The following is a 17292-nucleotide window of genomic DNA, read 5'->3' as shown; positions in this document are numbered from 1 at the left end:
GGGGTGCCGCCCCCCCTCCGTGCACACTTTCCCCGCGGGCCACACACGCGGTCGAACGGCGGCCGCGGGGCTGGGGGCAGGGCGCCCTGTCCCCTGCCGTCCCCTGTGCGCGCCCCCCGCGTCCGGGCTCGCAGGAGGGGCAAGCCGTGCCGCTCCCCCACCCCTCCTGCCTCCGCGGGCTTTGGGGCCCCCGGTGGGGAGCAGGGGGCTGGTGAGCCGAGGAGCAGGGGTGTGGCCAGCGGGGGCCCCGGGGAGTGAGTCACACACACACACTCTGCTTGCCCAGTCCCGGGGCCCAGCACGGTCCCAAGGCCGAGCTACTGCACAGCCCTCTTGAAGAAGAGTGTCCCGGGGTCCGGCATGAGGACCGTGGGGAGGGGCTGCAGCCAGGTTCTGTGGTCAGGGCGGTAAGCATGCTCTGGGGACACTCCCCCCTGGAGAGAGGTGGGCTTGGAGTCACGGCAGGGCTAGCCCTGGCTGGCACACCACCAGCTCCCCAGCCCCGCCTGTACCTGCTGTGAGCTGCCCAAGGGGCCTGGCTTCTTCTGGCAGCCCCTCGCTCGGGGCCTCACAGCCAGCCATGCAGAGCTCATTTCAGCGTTCCACTCCCTCGGGCCCAGTTGGATTTGTGGAATCCCCTTCCTGCCCACTTTGGCAGTTTGTCAGGTTCTTGGGGGTTCCTTGTGTCCTCTGGACTTCGTGTCCAGGCCATGATTCTCAGGCCTGCCTCCTGGCCTGAGCTGCCCCTGGGCCTTGACCCCTTGAGGCTGGTGGCTCCAGTCGTCCCCAGGACCAGCCCGGGATAGAAATGGCATTTCCTCTTGGCCAGGCTACAGCTGTTTTTGTTGTCTGAGTTCTCAAGGCTTCCTCTGGGGATGGCAGGGAGGGTAACCAGACTCCTAGGGACCCCTGCTCTCTCTCCCAGCCACTCACCCCTCTTCCCCTGTCTCTTTCATCTTCTTCCTGTGCTGGTCCCTTGCCTATCCCCAGGACAGAATGACTGAGAACACGAAGGAGTGTTTGGCCCACACCAAGGCGGCTGTAGGGGACATGGTGACAGTAGTGAAGACAGAGGTCTGCTCACCACTCCGGGACCAGGAGTATGGCCAGCCCTGGTGAGGCCCCTGGGTGGTGACTTGAGGAGGGTGGTGGGCGGCTGTTCTGGGTTGGTTGGGGACCCAGGGGATGTTCTTACTCCATGCCAGCCTTCCTTGCTGGACAGCTTCTGGGGTCAGAGGTGAGCAGGCACTAGATGGGACAGTTTCCCAGGCCCAACTCTCAGGAATTCCCGCGCTCCACTGTTCCTCCAGTGAACGGTCAGCTTGTTGGAGTTCTTTGCCCATCTGCAACTCTGTCTTCCTGGACAGGTGTCCAGTCTGTCTCCCCCTTGGGTTGTCTCTGATGGCTTCATTGCTTTTTTTTTTTTTTTTTTTTTTTGGTGGGCCCTTGACCTGACCAGCTCTCGAAGACTGGAACCATCTTCCATGGAAGTTGAACCCAAGAAACTGAAGGGAAAGCGTGACCTCATCGTGACCAAAAGCTTCCAGCAAGTGGACTTCTGGTGTAAGTGGAGCGGAGGCATTGGGTGACTCCTCCCTTCACCTCATATCCCATCTGCCCCTGGGTTATGGTGACAGAGCTGCAGTAAGAGGCAATCACCTGGGGCACACCAGGACTCGGCAGCCTGCCATGGGTCTTAGAGTCCACTCACGACAGATGACCTCAAACCCATTTAAAAAAACAAAAACAAAACAAAACAAAAACAAAAAGCTTGAGACAGAAGCCTTGACATTAGTAGCATGTTCTTCAGTCCTCCAGGGAGTATTATGGGATATTGCTTCTGATCGACCTGGGACTGCAGCTGGCCGGACAGACCCAGGGTTGTCAGGCTTGAGCCGCTTGCAGTGTGTTTTCTACTGATCCTCAGTGGCCCCAGTGTCTCCCTAGCCAGTGAGGGGCGGTTCTTATATCCCACCTCTCCTGAACGTTCCGTCTTCTTCACATTCTTCCAGTCTGTGAGTCCTGCCAAGAATACTTCGTGGATGAATGCCCGAACCACGGTCCCCCCGTGTTTGTGTCTGACACGCCAGTGCCTGTGGGCATCCCAGATCGGGCAGCCCTCACCGTTCCGCAGGGCATGGAGGTGATAAAGGAAGCTGGCGGGGAGAGCGACGTGCGGTGTATAAACGAGCTCGTCCCCAAGGGCCACATCTTTGGCCCCTATGAGGGGCAGATCTCTACCCAGGACAAGTCAGCTGGCTTCTTCTCATGGCTGGTGAGTGTCCCCCGTACCATTCATTCCCTGGGAGAGGATGACATGGGACTTGGAGGGAAACAGTCAGGTGACAATTTATGCATGCACAAGTGCTTTTCTGTGGCTACCTGTGACAGGTAGATGGTGGGTTTTGCTTGCTACCCTCTTGTCCAGCCATGTGACTTTTGTCCTTTGGTGTCCAAAGGCCATGCTAAGGGACCCCACCTCAGCCGCAAGCGGGTGATTCATCACCAGGTAATCCTTAGGGCTGATTTTCCCAAGTATCCTCCTGTGCGCCTGTGTATATTAGTGTGTATGCATGTGACTGTCTATTCAGTAGTATTTACAAAGACCTCAGCCAACACAGCTTCCAAAATGGAAGGCCTGTAGCTCGGGGCTGCAGGGCCGTAGCACATAATATTCAGCTCAGAAAATGGGCATGCTGGAAAGAAGGACTTCCGCAAGACAGGCACAGGTCCCATTGCTGGGAGCAAATGGTTTCTTGGGAAGGCAAACATCAAACAAGCGTGTACGTGTGATTGTTGCCACTAGGGGGAGCACAGCATACTTTGGGACGTTTGTGTCCCGGGGCCTACAGTGGGAATGTCTGCAAGCTTTACTGTGTATAGTCTAGTGGCCTGAATGTATCGCTTTCCTCTCTGGGCCTGTTTTGTGACACGGGCTAATGAGAGCTGCTGCTGACGATGACTCCAGGTGGCCTTGTACCGTACTTGGGAATGTGATTTCTAAGTCACTAAAGCCTTCATCATTGCTTGATATTACTGCTGTTGGCCTGGTTGAAGGCTGGGTTCCTTCAGAACAAGAATTGGAGCCTGAGGTGCCGCAGGTCGTGGAAGGGGATATGTGTGCCTCTGCGGAGGACAGAGGTCTCCAGTGTCCAGTGTCTTCCTTAATTATTCTCTATTTTTGAGACAGGGTCTCTCTCTAAATCTGGAGCTCACCAATTCAACTAGACTGGATGACCAATAAATCTCCAGGGATCCTCCTACCTCCCCATCACCGGGATAACAGGAGCACGCCACAGCGTTAGGTTTTTACCAGTGTCCTGGGGATTAGCTTCGTTCTTCATGATTACACAGCAAACACTAGCCACCGAGTCATGTCCCCAACCCCACATTAATCTTTCAAAAGGACAACATTAGCTGTGACCTACAGAACTGACTGGAGCAGAGATGTGGCAGTAGTTAGGAAGCAGGTGGAGAGTCAACGTAATTTCAAACCTTCAGTGGAGGTGGTGTTGGTGGAGGCAGGGACAGAGACATGGAGACTGAAGGATCGATTTGAGGACTAGATGGGGGATGATGGCCAGTCAGGATGGGGTGGCTTCCGTAAAGGGGCCAAGTATCAGGGCCAGCCTAGGTCCTCCCTGCCTCCCACTGAGCACTTCTGACGTGAAGGCTGCCAGATGGAGAGAAGGTTGGGAATGACTGGGGTTCTGGTGTTGGTCTTATTGAATGGTGATGTTGGCAGGCAGCTGGCTGTACCGTCCCAGCACATGCAGGGAGGGTAGAGATGTGACTTATGTTCATAGGTGGCTAATGGAAGTGCATGGGGCCCAGCCTCAGTGTCAAGGGACTTCAACAGTTAACAGTCCAGAAGGCAGCATGGGCGAGAGCTGCACTGGAGGACAACAGGAGCGTGACCTGCCCACATAGCAAGAAGAGAGACGTACAAAGGCTGCAGGCCAGTGGTCTCGTGCTGCTGGAAGCCCATGGTGATAGGGCACAGAAGTGTCTGTTGCTCTTGTGCCCACAAAAGCATTGTGACATTAGAGGAGCAGTAAGCCTCAACCTGGGATCTTGGACCTGTATGGTCTTTGGCCATAGCGAGAGCTCAGGGTGGGGGCATACTACCGGTACCTCAAGGCAGAGGCTGGGTCAGCACTGAGTGGTTGCACTGCCTAGGACTGCGACCCACAACAAAGGCTTATCGGTAGCCCTGCTGCAGGAGAGTGCTGGAGCTGGGCACCTGATTAGCATAGAGGTGGCCGGTAGAAGGACTTCTCAGAAATTTGGCTAGAGCTCAGAAGTGAAAAAGAGAGATAAGAGAGGTGGATGGTGATTGGAGGGTCAGGGGAGCTGTTAGAAAGAAAGCATTCTTAGGGCCAGCAGGAGGAGGCTTTGGAAAGAAACGGGAGGATGAGGTGAGAGAGCACTAACCACACATGCATCTGTAGCACCTCTGGAAGGTTCTTCAGAAGCCATGAGTGTGGAAAGGGGGAGGTAAACACATTTTCCATCACCTAAGGGACAGGCCAGGACAGGAGGGTGTGGTAGACTAATTAATGGGTCTCTGTAGATTAGTGTTCATTGCCAAGTTGGCAAGATCTGGAGTCACCTAGGAGACAAGCTTATTGAGCCTGTGGGGAGATTGTCTTGATAGGTTGATCAATGTGGGAGGAGCCATCTTGGGTGGCGGCATTCCCTAGGCAGGGATTCTGGATAGTGTAAAATGGAGTGCATTGAGCCTAGGTGCTCATCCCGCTGCCCTTCTGGATTGCAGGTGCAATGCAACCAGCCTCCGAGTTGCTAGTCAACCTGCCTTGTCAGCCTGCCGTGTGACTCCCCCATTATGAAAGGCTCTGGGATTGTGAACCAAATGACCCTTCCTTTCTTATGTTGGGTTTGTCAGTATTTTATGACAGGAATGAGATTAAGATAGGCCCCATAGTGTCCTCATTCTCGTCCTCAGAACTGGTGCCTGTCTTTCGGTGGCAGAAGGTTCTAGCATCTGTGGTTGCAATGAACATCTTTAGTCAGGGAGATGATCTTAGGTTTTCTGGCTGGGTTCAAGGTAATTATATAATTCTTCCATGAAGGAAGACAAGAGTGTCAGAGTCAAATCGAATGTGGGAAAAATGGTTTCTGTTTGACCTCCCAGAAATGGAAAGGACTGGCAAGTGTTAGGTCTCAAACCTGGGACAAACAGCTGAACAAAGTGCTTATTAACATGTCAGAGTGGACTCTGACTGCCAGTCTCCCTCAGTCTCTGCCTGACTGGCATACCTCCCCCGCCCCATCCCTCACCCCTAAACTCTCCAGCCCAGGCCTGAGCTGAGCCTCCTTTCCTGTGACTCAGCCACTTTAGCTAAGTGATCCTTTCGGTCTCTTGGTCTCTCAGTTCCATCTTGGCCTCTGGTTACTCTCTCTTCCTCTCTGGCTCTCTCCCCCACCCTTTCTCATGACCTGCATAGTCTGGACCCTTCTAGATGCGTCTGCCTGTGCTCTCCCTTATATGTATAACGAAAACCTCAGCCCCTTGGGAGCAGCCATGTCCTCTTTGGTTTTCTCATCCAGGAAGCAGGGATGCTGGCTCCCTGCAGATGTGACAAGACAAGGTTCCTGACTGGAAGAATTCCGACCTGTAGAATTGTAAAAGAATACATTGGCTTTGTATTGGCTTTGGAGAGAGAGAGAGAGAGAGAGAGAGAGAGAGAGAGAGAGAGAGAGAGAGAGAGTGAGTCAGGGACATCTGCTAAAATGTGGAAGGTGGCAGAGGAAGGAGGCTAGGCTACCTAGTGGGCCTGTGACCTTCAGAATATCAAGAAGTGAGCGATACCGGAAGCCTGAAGAGAATGGGTGGTCAGAATGGCTCAAGCTAGCAATAGTAGTAGCAGGAATATTTTCTCTCTCTCTCTCTCTCTCTCTCTCTCTCTCTCTCTCTCTCTCTCTCTCTCTTTCACACACACACAGACACACACACTCTCAGTGTGTGTATCTGTATACATGTGTATGTCTGTATGTGTATCTGTGTGTGTTTGTATATCTGTATGTATGTGTGTCTCTCTGTGTGTATGTGTGTATGTCTATGTATATGTGTGTGTCTCCACATATGTCAAGGACAGCTGTTTAGACCTCACTGGGGAGCAGCTTGGCCTACTCAGATGATAAATGAGAAAGGAAAGAAAAAACCTGGATCACGATGCTGCTTTGGGACCAACAAACCCTGCATCATAAGTGAACAATGGCACTTACTGGTCAAATCCCATTCCCAAGCTTTCCCGGCTACTATCTTTTCCTTATCCTTATTTCCTGGTTTCAGAAGCCCTGGCGCCATCCAAGAAGACATGTTTGAAATTACAGAGATGGCTCTGTCACTAAATGTTTGCTGTACAGGCATGAGGACCTGAGTTTGAGATCTAGTACTCACGTCGACAGAAAGCATGCGGTGGCGGCTAGCTCTTACCACCCCAGCGGCGGGGAGGTGGAGGCCTGTGAGTCCCTGGATCTCTCTGGATCTCCCTGGATCTCCCTGGCCAGCCACTCTAGCCAACCGCGTGAGCTCTGTGCCAGAGAGGAACCCTGTTTCAAAAGAAAAAAGTGAAGTAGTCTTGGGGAAAGACACCTGTCGTAGGCCCCTCTGGCTTTCACACACGCATGCACGCACACACTACTTTTTGTGTACAACAGTTCAATGATATGTGCACATGGTACTCCAGTGGGAATGGGGCCTAGCATAGTAAACACAACCCTTAGTGTTTGTTGAGCCACGTAACATGTGGTCAGGAGTGGACCCACCGCTAACAGCAGTGCTCCTCCTGTAACACGATGTGTTGTCATCCTTCTGGGGAGAAGTGGGCCATTGCATAGAAAGCTAAGCATCTGGGCGGAGCTGCACTAGGCCTGCTGCCATCTGGCTGCTAAACTTGCCTCTTCTCACCTCTCATCCCACCCCCCTTCCTTCCGTGCCTTGTCCTTCCTGCTTGCTTCCCCGATGGGATCTTTTCTCTTTCTTCCTGCCCAGCATCAATTCCCTCTCTGATTCTATTCAAGCTGGAGGAGAGCTGGCCCACTGTGTGCTGACTGAGGGCCTGGGTTCACAGGCACAGAAGGCCTGGCCGCCCCAGCATGAGTTGTGCACGCGGTTCTGGCTGCTTAGACCAGATACGCCCTTTTCTCTGCTCTCTCAGTCCAATGGAATTTATCATGCTGTAAATCATGGATCAAAGTCTCTCAGCGCCCCCCTACCCCCACCTCCCCACCAGATGCTGCGGGCTAGGACAACACCACAGGCACAAGGTGCTCAGAGCCACTGTGTAACCCTGTGGTTTGGAAAAGAGGCAGAAGAAAGAGGTGCCAGCAGAGATTTCTATATTAAGTTTTTCATGCAGCCCATGTTTTGTTCCAGAGGGGATTTGGGGCAGCCTAGCAAGGTGTGTAAAGCAGACCTCGGCGGGGTATTACAACTGAGGGAGAAGAAAGAAAAGCAAGCAGAGCCTCTGACAGCGCCAGGAGTTGGCAGCCTAGGTAGCCTAGGTCTGCTGTCTCGGGAGGCTCAGGGAAGCAGAACCTCAGGCTTGTCCATCGAGTGAGGGGACATTTGAGAGATTGGAGTGTGTATGGGTCTATACAGGAGAACAAGTGCTTTGCATGCGATTGTGTATGTGTGAGTGTCTGTGTGTGCACTTTTGTGTGTGCCTGTGGAGGCCAGAGATTGACTTTGCCTTGGTCTTTCTCCACCTTATGTTCTGAAACAGTGTTTTCTCTTCTTGATAAACCCAGGGTTCACTGGTTGGCAGGAATGGCTCATCAGCGGCCCCGGGACCCTCCTGGTTCCTCACATTACCATGCACAGCAATTCTGTGGGTTCTGGGGATTCAAACCGAGCTCCGCAGGCTCATGTGACCATCTGAGTCTCCTTGTCCTGAACAAGTGCTTTTTGTGTGTGCTTTTTATTTAATTTCTACTAATTCTTAACTATGACAGTTTCAAAGAGCCTAGCATGGTGGTGCATACCTATAATCTGAACACCCAGGAGGCCAAGGGAAGAAAATAGCCAGAGTCCAAAGCTTGGGTTACATACTGCGATCCTGTCTGATAAAAACCCCAACCCAAACCTCAAACCACACTGAAAACCCACACTCGCTCTTGGGATCACCAGTTGCTACATCTTATAACATTTAGGCTTATATTTATAGTCATGTGTGTATATGTGAGTGTAGGTACAGTCCAAGCCTTCCATGAAGTAGTTTAGGGGGTTGGAGAGATGGTTTGGCAGTTAGGAGCATTTGCTGCTCTTCCAGAAGACCCAGATTCAGTTCCCAGCACTGTGTCTAGCAGCAGTCCATCACTCCAGCTCCCTGGGCTCCAGAGCCTTCTGGCCTTTCAGACAACCTCATACACATGCCCATACCCATATTAAAATCAGTCTCTACTTTTACATTAGAAGGTGTGAAGCGCCCAGTCTCTGTCTCTGCTCCTGCACTCTTTCCACTCTTGTGCAAAAGCAGCCCTAGATGACCTGGGGATGAGAGTGCAAAGTGTGTTCCAATAAAGTTTTATTTAGGGTCTAAAAGTCTGAATTGTATGCGATTTCAAATGAAATTTGAATTTCATATAAATGTAGAAAATCATAGACGTAAAGTTACACGAAGAAAAACATTTTTAAAAACATTCAAACCCATTTACATTTTAAAGGTTCCAGAGCCATTCTTAGTTCACAGGGGTGTGAATGGAGCAAGGGCGGGCATGCGGGATGTGCCGTTCGTGTCCGGCTGGCCTCTCCGATGCCTCTCCGGGCTATTACCCCAGGCATGTCTCTCCTGTTCACTGCTGTCTTGTCAGCGGCTGTCATAGGAGCGTATTGCCCTTATGAAGGCCTCCCTGGAGCCATTCAAGGGCACACTGGTGGTCCCTTCTGAGCCTCCTCTTTCTCCTTCCTGATAGTGATGCTTACTAGAGCGTGCAAGCCGATAGAATGCGCACAGGATGCTCCACAGTTTCCACTGATCTCATGCCTCACTTCCTACCAGCTCAGATCATGCATTTTCTGACAGTAGTGCCATGTCTTTCTTGTTATGGAGTATGGGGAGGGAAAGGCGGTGGCAAAAATGAGTTCACCAATGGAGAGACTAGAGTGAGTCTGCCATGCACAGCTGAGACCAACAAAATCATTTGAACATGACACGCCATAGCTTCACAGGCAGTGTTAGGATCTCTAGGGGTGCATGCGTGCTTGTGTGCGTGCACCTGTGTGTGTAATGTGCATGTGTGTTTGAGCACATATGTGTGCATGCCCATGGAGGCCGGAAGCAGACATTCGGTGTCTTCATTCCCTCTCCACTATATTTATCGAGGCAGGGTCTTTTGCTGAATCTGTAGCCTGCTTTTGCCTGGAATTCCCCAGCCCAGCTTTCTGAGTACTGCCACGCCTGCCCAGTTTTTACACGGAGTCTGGGGATATGAACTCCACCTGTGCAGCAAGCACTGTATCCACCATGCCAATTCCCCAGTAGTCTGTTTATTTTCCCCGTGTTTATCCCTGGCTTTGATTACCATTACCGCCACAGGGAGCTTTGCCAGAAGGAAGATTTTATTTACTTAGACAGTGTGTATCTGTCCTTTGGCCACTGTCTAGTGACAAGTAGTAATAACTGATATTGCATAATCAACTCTTATGTGACACTAGCTACCTCAGTGTCAGGAAAAACAGCCAATCGGCATTTTTCTGTAATACGCCAGATGGGAAACTATCCCGTTTTGTGGATCACGGTGTCTCTTGCAAGGACAGATGTCCTTAGGATGGTGCTATGTCCCTACCATGGTGCTAAACCCAGAATGTACTCAGGTTACCCCCTCTCCCCAGCATCCCGGCTTTGTGACACAGTGCTCTGTGCGGGATCAGTTGTCCCCTGTGACTGCAGGGTGCCAGGATGTGACTCAGTGCTGCTGGAAACCCCTCTAAACTTCGGTATGCTGCTTCACAGTCCTTGTTTGCTTCCCCCCCTGGCCATTCCGGTGTGCACTTGTGGTGCCTGTAGGGCAGGCAGTTTCTTCTAGGTTTGCTCAAGGCTCTTCCTGCTCCAAGCCATCCTTCTCATCCCCCCCCTCTCCCCCCCCCCCGCCATATACTTCTACCATAGGACCTGAAGATGCCCTTCGCTTCCCTGGGAGAGCCTACTCCTCACCCTGAGGAAAGGGTGGGTGGGTGGTATTGATACTGGTTCCGTGGAATCAGGTGCCCTTCCCAGGCAGAACCATGGGACTCTTAAGGGGGAGCACTGTCTGACGACGTGGCCAAAGAGCTCTGGACAGTTCAGATCCTGGTCCTTCAACTGGCTGGAAGTAGGACTTTGAGTTTGTCATCTGTTCTCTCAGTAGTCTAGCTTCGACGTTTGACACAAGCTCACAGCCTCTGGAAGACACCCAGGAGCAGGAATTATTGATGTTCAGTGGGCTGGTACCTGTGGTGAAGGGCAGATGACAGGCTGCTTTGACTGTCTTTGCCAACTTTATATGGCTTCAGGAAGAGATAGATAGAGAAGGTGAAATGTGTAAGACTGGATATAAGAACTGAGTTTGTGTGAATAGGCCTCATTTAACACATCTCCAGGGTCACACACACACACACACACACACACACACAGAGTATTTTATGTGTGTGTGTTTATGGCAATGAATCCACTCTACAGAAGTTCAACAGTTCTAGGAAGAATCAGAAATCACCAAACTCTGAGAGACGGAGACAGAAAGTCTGGCAGTTGCCAAATGCCAGGGCACAGGGAGGTAGAGCACCAAGTGTCTGTCATGTGAAACGACAGGTCCTTTTATTATTATTATTGTTATTGTTGTTGTTATTTCTATTATTATTTTATTAGGTATATTCTTTATTTACACTTCAAATGTTGTCCCCTTTCCTAGTTCCCCCGCCCCCAAAATCCTGTAAGCCATCTCCCCTTCCCCAATCAACCCACCCTCGCTTCCCTATCCTGATATTCCTCTACACTATGGTATCAAGTCTTTCCAGGACCAAGGGCCTCTCCCCCATTTAGTGTCCAACAAGATCATCCCCTGCTGCCAATGTGTCTGGGGCCATGGGTAACTCCATGTGTACTCTTTGGTTGATTCTTTTGTCCCTGGGAGCTCTGGGAGTACTTGGAGACTCATATTGTTCTTCCTATGGTGCTACAAACCCCTTCAGCTCCTTTGGTCCTTTCTCTATCTCATCCATTGGGGACCCTGTGCTCAGTTCAATGGCTGGCTGAGAGTGTCCCCTCTGTATTTGTCATGCACTAGCAGAGCCTCCCAGATGACAGCTATATCCGGCTCCTGTCAGCAAGCACTTGTGGGCATCCACAATAGTGTCTGGACTTTGTAATTGTATATGGGATGGATTCCTAAGTGAGGTAGTATCTGGATGGTCTTTCCTTCAGACTCTGTTCCACGTTTTGTCTAAATGCTTGTAACCCAAAACATCCAGGGAGTCCAGGACACAATGAGAAGACCAAACCTAAGGATTATAGGTATAGAAGAGACTGAAGATTTACAATTTAAAGGGCCAGTAAATATCTTCAACAAAATTATAGAAGAAAACTTCCCTAACCTAAAAAGAGAGATGCCCATGAACGTACGAGAAGCCTACAGAACTCTAGTAAGACGACAGGTCCTTGAAGCTGCTATAGAGCTCAGGGCCTGGAAAGCACAGTGTTATGTCAAGGTGTGTACTTCTTCTCAGACTCAAAAAGGGCTGACTGTTACACATGCACACCAGTGGGTGTGACAATCAGACCCTAGTAAGGTGGTTTTACAAATAGAAAATTTATCAACAGCAGTCTTGGAACAGTAAAAGGAAGTCCCCATAGCTTCATTGGAATAATGGTTATGGACTAAACCTCTGAAACTGTAGCAGGCCTCAATTAAATGTTTTCTTTCATAAGAATTGCCTTGGTCATGGTGTCTCTTTACAACAATAGAACAGAAACTTAGACAGTAGTTGGTACTGGGGTCTAGGGTATCGGTGTGACAGGCATGACCGTACTGTTTGCTGGAGGGATATGGAAGACTTTGGGACTTTGGGCTAGGAAAGTGCTTGGATGCTTTAAGTGGGGCTTACTGGGCCACCCTAGTAGGATCATGGAAGACAGTGCTGGGGGCAATTTGAACTGTGAGGACCTAGATCAAGAAGTTTTACAGGGAAAGAATATTAGTAAGTATCCTAGAAACCTTTCCGGTAAGATGTTGTCTGCTTTTACCATTGTCCTGAAAGTCTGCCTGAGGCAAAGTTGAAGAGTTTTGGATTAATGGCACTGGCAGAGGAGATTTCAAGTCTTCACTGTACGCGTAGTTATTAGTAATCACTCTGGCAAACCTATAATGAGAAGGAGCAAACTGTACAACCAGAAATACAAACTATACAGTTTGAGGAGAGAAGGGGGCACCAGGAAATGTGGTGCTGGAGCCAGGATCTGTGTCCAGGGAGAAAAGAAAAACTGTGTACAGAAAAGTCTGATGCTAACAGTAATAAAGGGCTTGGTGACCTCAGGATAGGACCCCGCCCAGCTAAGGTTCTAACGAATGAAAAGGAATCAAGCAACAGCAAGCTTTAGCAGTGAAGGAAGCGTCCACAAAGAGTTGATGCACGTGTCATTCAGAGCGGGCCGAGTTCTTGCCCCAGCAAGCAGCCACATAGTTCTGGCTTTAGAGTAAAGGATACAAGACAGGGGTTGTGGAATCTCCTTTCACTGCTAAGGAAAGTTGCTGAGGCCAGTTGTACTTGAGGGGTGTCCCTACGTGGAGGCCTAGAGGGGCCATTGTGTGTAGCTGGGAAGGTGAAGCCTGGATTTGTCTTCGAGGTCCCAAGGTGTTGAATATGTCAGAGTCCTGAGAGACCTGTGGAGGAGAGCTGCTAACCTTAGGTCAGGACCCAGCCTAAGAGAAGTCAACAAAGCTGAAAGGAGTTGGAGCTCTGAAGACCATTTTGGCCTCAGACATGGAGATGCAGAATTTGGAGTTCATCCTGCTGGGGTTTGTTCTGCTTTTGGCCATGTCTTCCCTCACGCTGCTCCCTTTGCTCCTTTTGGAATGGTGATGTATGTTATATGCCAGTGTATGTTGGAAGTGTGTGATCTGCTTTTGATTTTGATTTTACAGAGGGTTACAGTTAAGAGATTGCATGAATCTCAGAAGAGACTTTGAACTTTTAAAGAGTGTTAAGACTGTGATATAATATGGGGATTTTTGAAGTTGGACTGAGTGCATTTTTGTATTAAGACATGGCTATAAGCCTACGGGGCCCAGAGGGTGGAATGTGGTGGTTTGAGGAAGAGTGGCCCTGGAGGCGTACATTTGAATGCATAGTCACCAGGAAGTGGCACCGTTTGAAAGGACCGGAGTGATTAGGAAGTGTGACTTGTTGAGAAAGGGGGTGGGCTTTGACAAAAACCCATGCCAAGCCCAGCTTGCCCTCTCTGTCTCCCTATGGACTAGGATGTAGCTCTCAACTACAGCTTCAACACCTGCCACCATGCTCCCCACCATGATGATAATGGGTTAAGCCTCTTAAACCATAATCCCCCAGTTAAATGCTTTCTTTCACAAGGGTTGCCTTGATCATGGTGTCTCTTCAAAGCAGTAGAACAGTGACTAAGAGTTCTAAGTCTTCACCATTTTGTCCCTCTTGCTGTCACTCTAGCTGCTCCTCTGATGGCATGTACTGAATGAGCTCGAATTAAGAAAATCCTGAGCGGTAGTAAAGCTAAGCTACGAACTTCCCCCAGAAACCCGTTAGGCCTGAACCAGCCACAGTTAGACTGAGCTGGATCATGAGGGACAGTGGGGGGAGAGGAACCAGGTACAGCAGCCAAGAGGTCCCAAAAAGGAGAGGCAACCAAAATGGCTGGGTTATATAGGGAAGGGCAACCCAGCCTCATGAGCTGGAGAATTCACAGTAGAGGATGGGGCATGCTAGCCATACCCTGTACTAGGTGGGGAGTGAAGGATGCTGGGAGAACCTGACTGCCAGATTAGCTTTGGTATGGTAAGCAAGCACTTCAGCCGCTTGTCCAAGGGTTTGAGACTTAACAGAACTCAGGTCTTCACTCTTGAATGGCAAACATGATACCAATGGGGTCATCCTCCAGCACGCTGATACTGAGATTTCTAAAGCACAAAGGCAGATCGGGCTCATACAAACAAGGAGCACCCCACTTCTCTCTCCTCCTCAGCAATAAAGCAGAGTTGAATGTTTGCCGAGTGCTGCCCTGGTCCTCTGGTCCTATAAGCACGGCCACAGCTCTGTGCTGGTGTGTGACCACCTGATGGTAATAGTGGAGGACACAGGCTGGATTCCGGGGTGTCAGTGCTCTTGACGTGCCTTGCACACAGCTCTTCCACATGAATCCCCTGAATGCGGAATTGGGAAGAAATGCCTTGAGATGTGTGGCACTTTCCTGCATTTGTGATCTGGGGATTAAACTCAGTTTGCCAGGCCCGAGTCCTAGCACCTGGCACAGAGTATATGCAAATTTGTTTTGATCCCCCCAGCAGAGTCTGTGTGAGTGGGTCCAGGGAATGGAACCCACTCTCATGTGTATTAGCCACAATCTCCACCGCAGTGTTGCATTCCCACTGCCTGTAGCTGTGACCGAATATGTGAGCCAGTCAAGTTAAGACCTGGGCTCACAGTTTCAGTGGTTTCAATCCCTGACTATCTGACTGCTTTGCTTTGGGCCCTGCCTGCTGTGAGGCAATACATTATACTGGGGAGCACCAGGAAGCAAGTTGCTACACCATGTGGTCCCTACAAAGAGACTGGCCTTCCATAAGCACCTCGAAGGGCATATCGCCCTGACCCAAGCCCTCCCACTAGGCCCTACTCATAAAGGTTCCACCACTTTCCAGTCATGCTGAGCTGAGGACCAAGTTACCAACTCAGGGTCTTCGGGGGAACAATCCAGCTCTACGCTGTGGCCACACAGATGTAATGCACGCTGCACAGCCATTACAGCAGGTGGTCACACATGAGTACACACCACACAGCAGTGTTATGGGACCAGAGGACCTGGGCGGCACTCTGTAAAGTAGTAAAGCAGCTGGGAAGTGCTAAGTTCTGAGGGATTTGCTTTTGCTTTTGGTTTTTTTGTTTGGTTTTGGTTTTGGGTGTTTTGTTGTTGTTGTTGTTGGGTTTGGTTTTTTCAAGACAGGGTTTCTCTGTGTAACAGCAATGGCTATCTCAAAACTCACTCTATAGACCAGGCTAGCTTTGAACTCACAGAGATAGTCTGCTTCTGCCTCCAGAACCCTCATGCCTGGCTCTGAGTGGTACCTCTTTAAAATATGAAATGTGTTGCCTTGTAAGTTTGGATGATGGTTTTATCTCACAGATGGCTTACGGAAGTCTAGCAAGTGAATAGTTGGCCCCAGTTGGTACAGGCTGGCCCAGTGTGTCCACTCATTGCTTCTTTACTAACCTATCAACACTGTCAGGTTGTTCGTGGGGTTTCACCCTTGCTTTTTACTTGAAAGACTCTTTGTTCCATCATCCTCCAATCAACCAGGATTCTCCCTTGTATATACACTAAGTAAGACAGGGGGGTGCTACTGGGGATGGCAGAGCTCTGTGTCTTGTCTCCACTTCTTTGAACCTGGTGAGGGAGCCTCTCGTCAGACTCACAGCTCACAGACATTCCATCAACAGAAATGTTCTTTATCACGAGGGTCTTGAGAAAAGTAATGGGATGCCATGACATTAATGCTGGGGTACGCCAGGGCCGTGGCAGGAGAGAGCTAGCTCAAACCGGCAAGGCCTGCAGAGGTGACATAGTCTCAGACCCACAGATTAGAAGGGAATGAGTCCCCGCAGCTCGGCGAAGAAACATTTTAGCAGGATGTGGTCACTTGGAGACCATTTCAGTGAACTCTTAACATTACTATTACTATTGCATGTCTATAATTAAGTTCCCAGTAGAATAGAGGAGAGGAAGAAATGCTTATTTTAGCTCAGGGTTTCAGAGGGATTTCAGACTATCATAGTAAGGAAGTGCTGACAGAGTGTATGGTGGTGAAGGCGCCTCACATCTAAAGTTCAGGGGAAGGGCAGGAACCAGAGCCTGCCCCCTGGGCCCCTAAAGTCCTCAGATATAGTGGCACCAGCAGGGGACCGACTGCATTGTCAAAACACAAGCCTGCAAGGAACATCCAAGGCTAGAGTATAACATTTTCTAGATTTTTACAAAACAGTATTGCATATTGTTCTTAGAAGAGAAAAATGTATGTGTCAAAAATGGGATGTTCTCCTAAAATAAGCACCATCATCCAGAAAACCATGTGCTCAACACAGGAGCCCAGTGTGCACAGTTCATGTTCAAACCATAACAGGCCAAAGTCAGTCAGACAGGTGGACAGGGCTCAGGTGTACAGACCTGACCATAAGTGTGAATGTCACCAGAAGCTCAATGGACAAATCCTTGAGGTGACACGAGTCACCCGGTCTTATTACAGTTGACAACTGTTTGTTCTGCCTCTGTTGAGGAGAATGGTGGAATGTTAGCACCGGTGTAAAGGGGCTCCTGATTGCTCTGCCCCACCAAGTTCTCCGGGAACCAGCCTGGTCTAAACACTTTCCACAATCAGAAAATCTATGTTTTATGTGATTTATACCTCAACTAAGCTGTGGAAACAGGACGATCACATCACTGTGGAACCCAAAGAGACAAGTGAAAAAAAAAAACATGTCTTCAAAAAGATTCAATAACACTGAAAGTGAAAAATATTAATTGGACAGAAGATACTCATTCCAAAGGAAGCAAAGCCTAGAACAAAGTGCTGAGAGCCTGTAATTCTGGGGCCCAGGAGCGTGAATGGGAGGATTGAAAGTTCAAGGCCAGCCATACATAGTAGAGGTCTGCCTCAAACATTTTACAAACCGAAATGAAAACAAAACATCAAAAAAGCAAGAGAAGAAAGGAAAACCCTAATGGATGGAAGGAACTGGAGTAGGCAGAGAAACCACTGGTGGACTGAAAGAGAGCAGAGAAATGTTCCCTGACACTGCTCCGAAGGACAGAGTAAACTATGGAGAGGTAGTTAAAGGACATGAGGCGCTGAATGAGCTATTCTGTGTTTAGTTAACAGAACTTTACCATAAGAGGGTGGAGTAAATGAGAGGTTGTATTGAAAAACATAAAAAGCTGAGGATTTTCCAGAACTAAAATGTGGAAGTGCTCATTAAGTAGTGAAGAGAACTTTATAATCTTTGCTTCACCAACAATGCAAAATGATGTCAAGTACACAAATGGAAAG

The 17292-nt window shown here is 49.7% G+C and overlaps 1 protein-coding gene across 5 annotated transcripts in view; it reads left to right on the top strand.

The window, feature by feature from the left end:
* Nucleotides 1–17292, top strand: part of Prdm11 (PR/SET domain 11) — a 74873-nt gene that overhangs the window by 29231 nt on the left and 28350 nt on the right. For 4 of the 5 annotated variants that reach the window (XM_052183041.1, XM_052183044.1, XM_052183042.1 and 1 more), the window contains exons 2-4: nt 991–1115; nt 1460–1563; nt 2013–2275. In XM_052183041.1, the coding sequence (XP_052039001.1) occupies nt 991–1115; nt 1460–1563; nt 2013–2275 (492 nt within the window). Of the gene's footprint in view, nt 1–39; nt 408–990; nt 1116–1459; nt 1564–2012; nt 2276–17292 lie in introns of those variants that run through there. The other variant, XM_052183043.1, reaches the window with a different exon arrangement.

This window comes from Apodemus sylvaticus, chromosome 5 (assembly GCF_947179515.1).
Source record: "Apodemus sylvaticus chromosome 5, mApoSyl1.1, whole genome shotgun sequence".
In the NCBI taxonomy this organism is placed as follows: domain Eukaryota; kingdom Metazoa; phylum Chordata; class Mammalia; order Rodentia; family Muridae; genus Apodemus; species Apodemus sylvaticus.
Note: the sequence above shows the minus strand (reverse complement) of the source record. Positions and strands in the feature narration are given on the sequence as shown.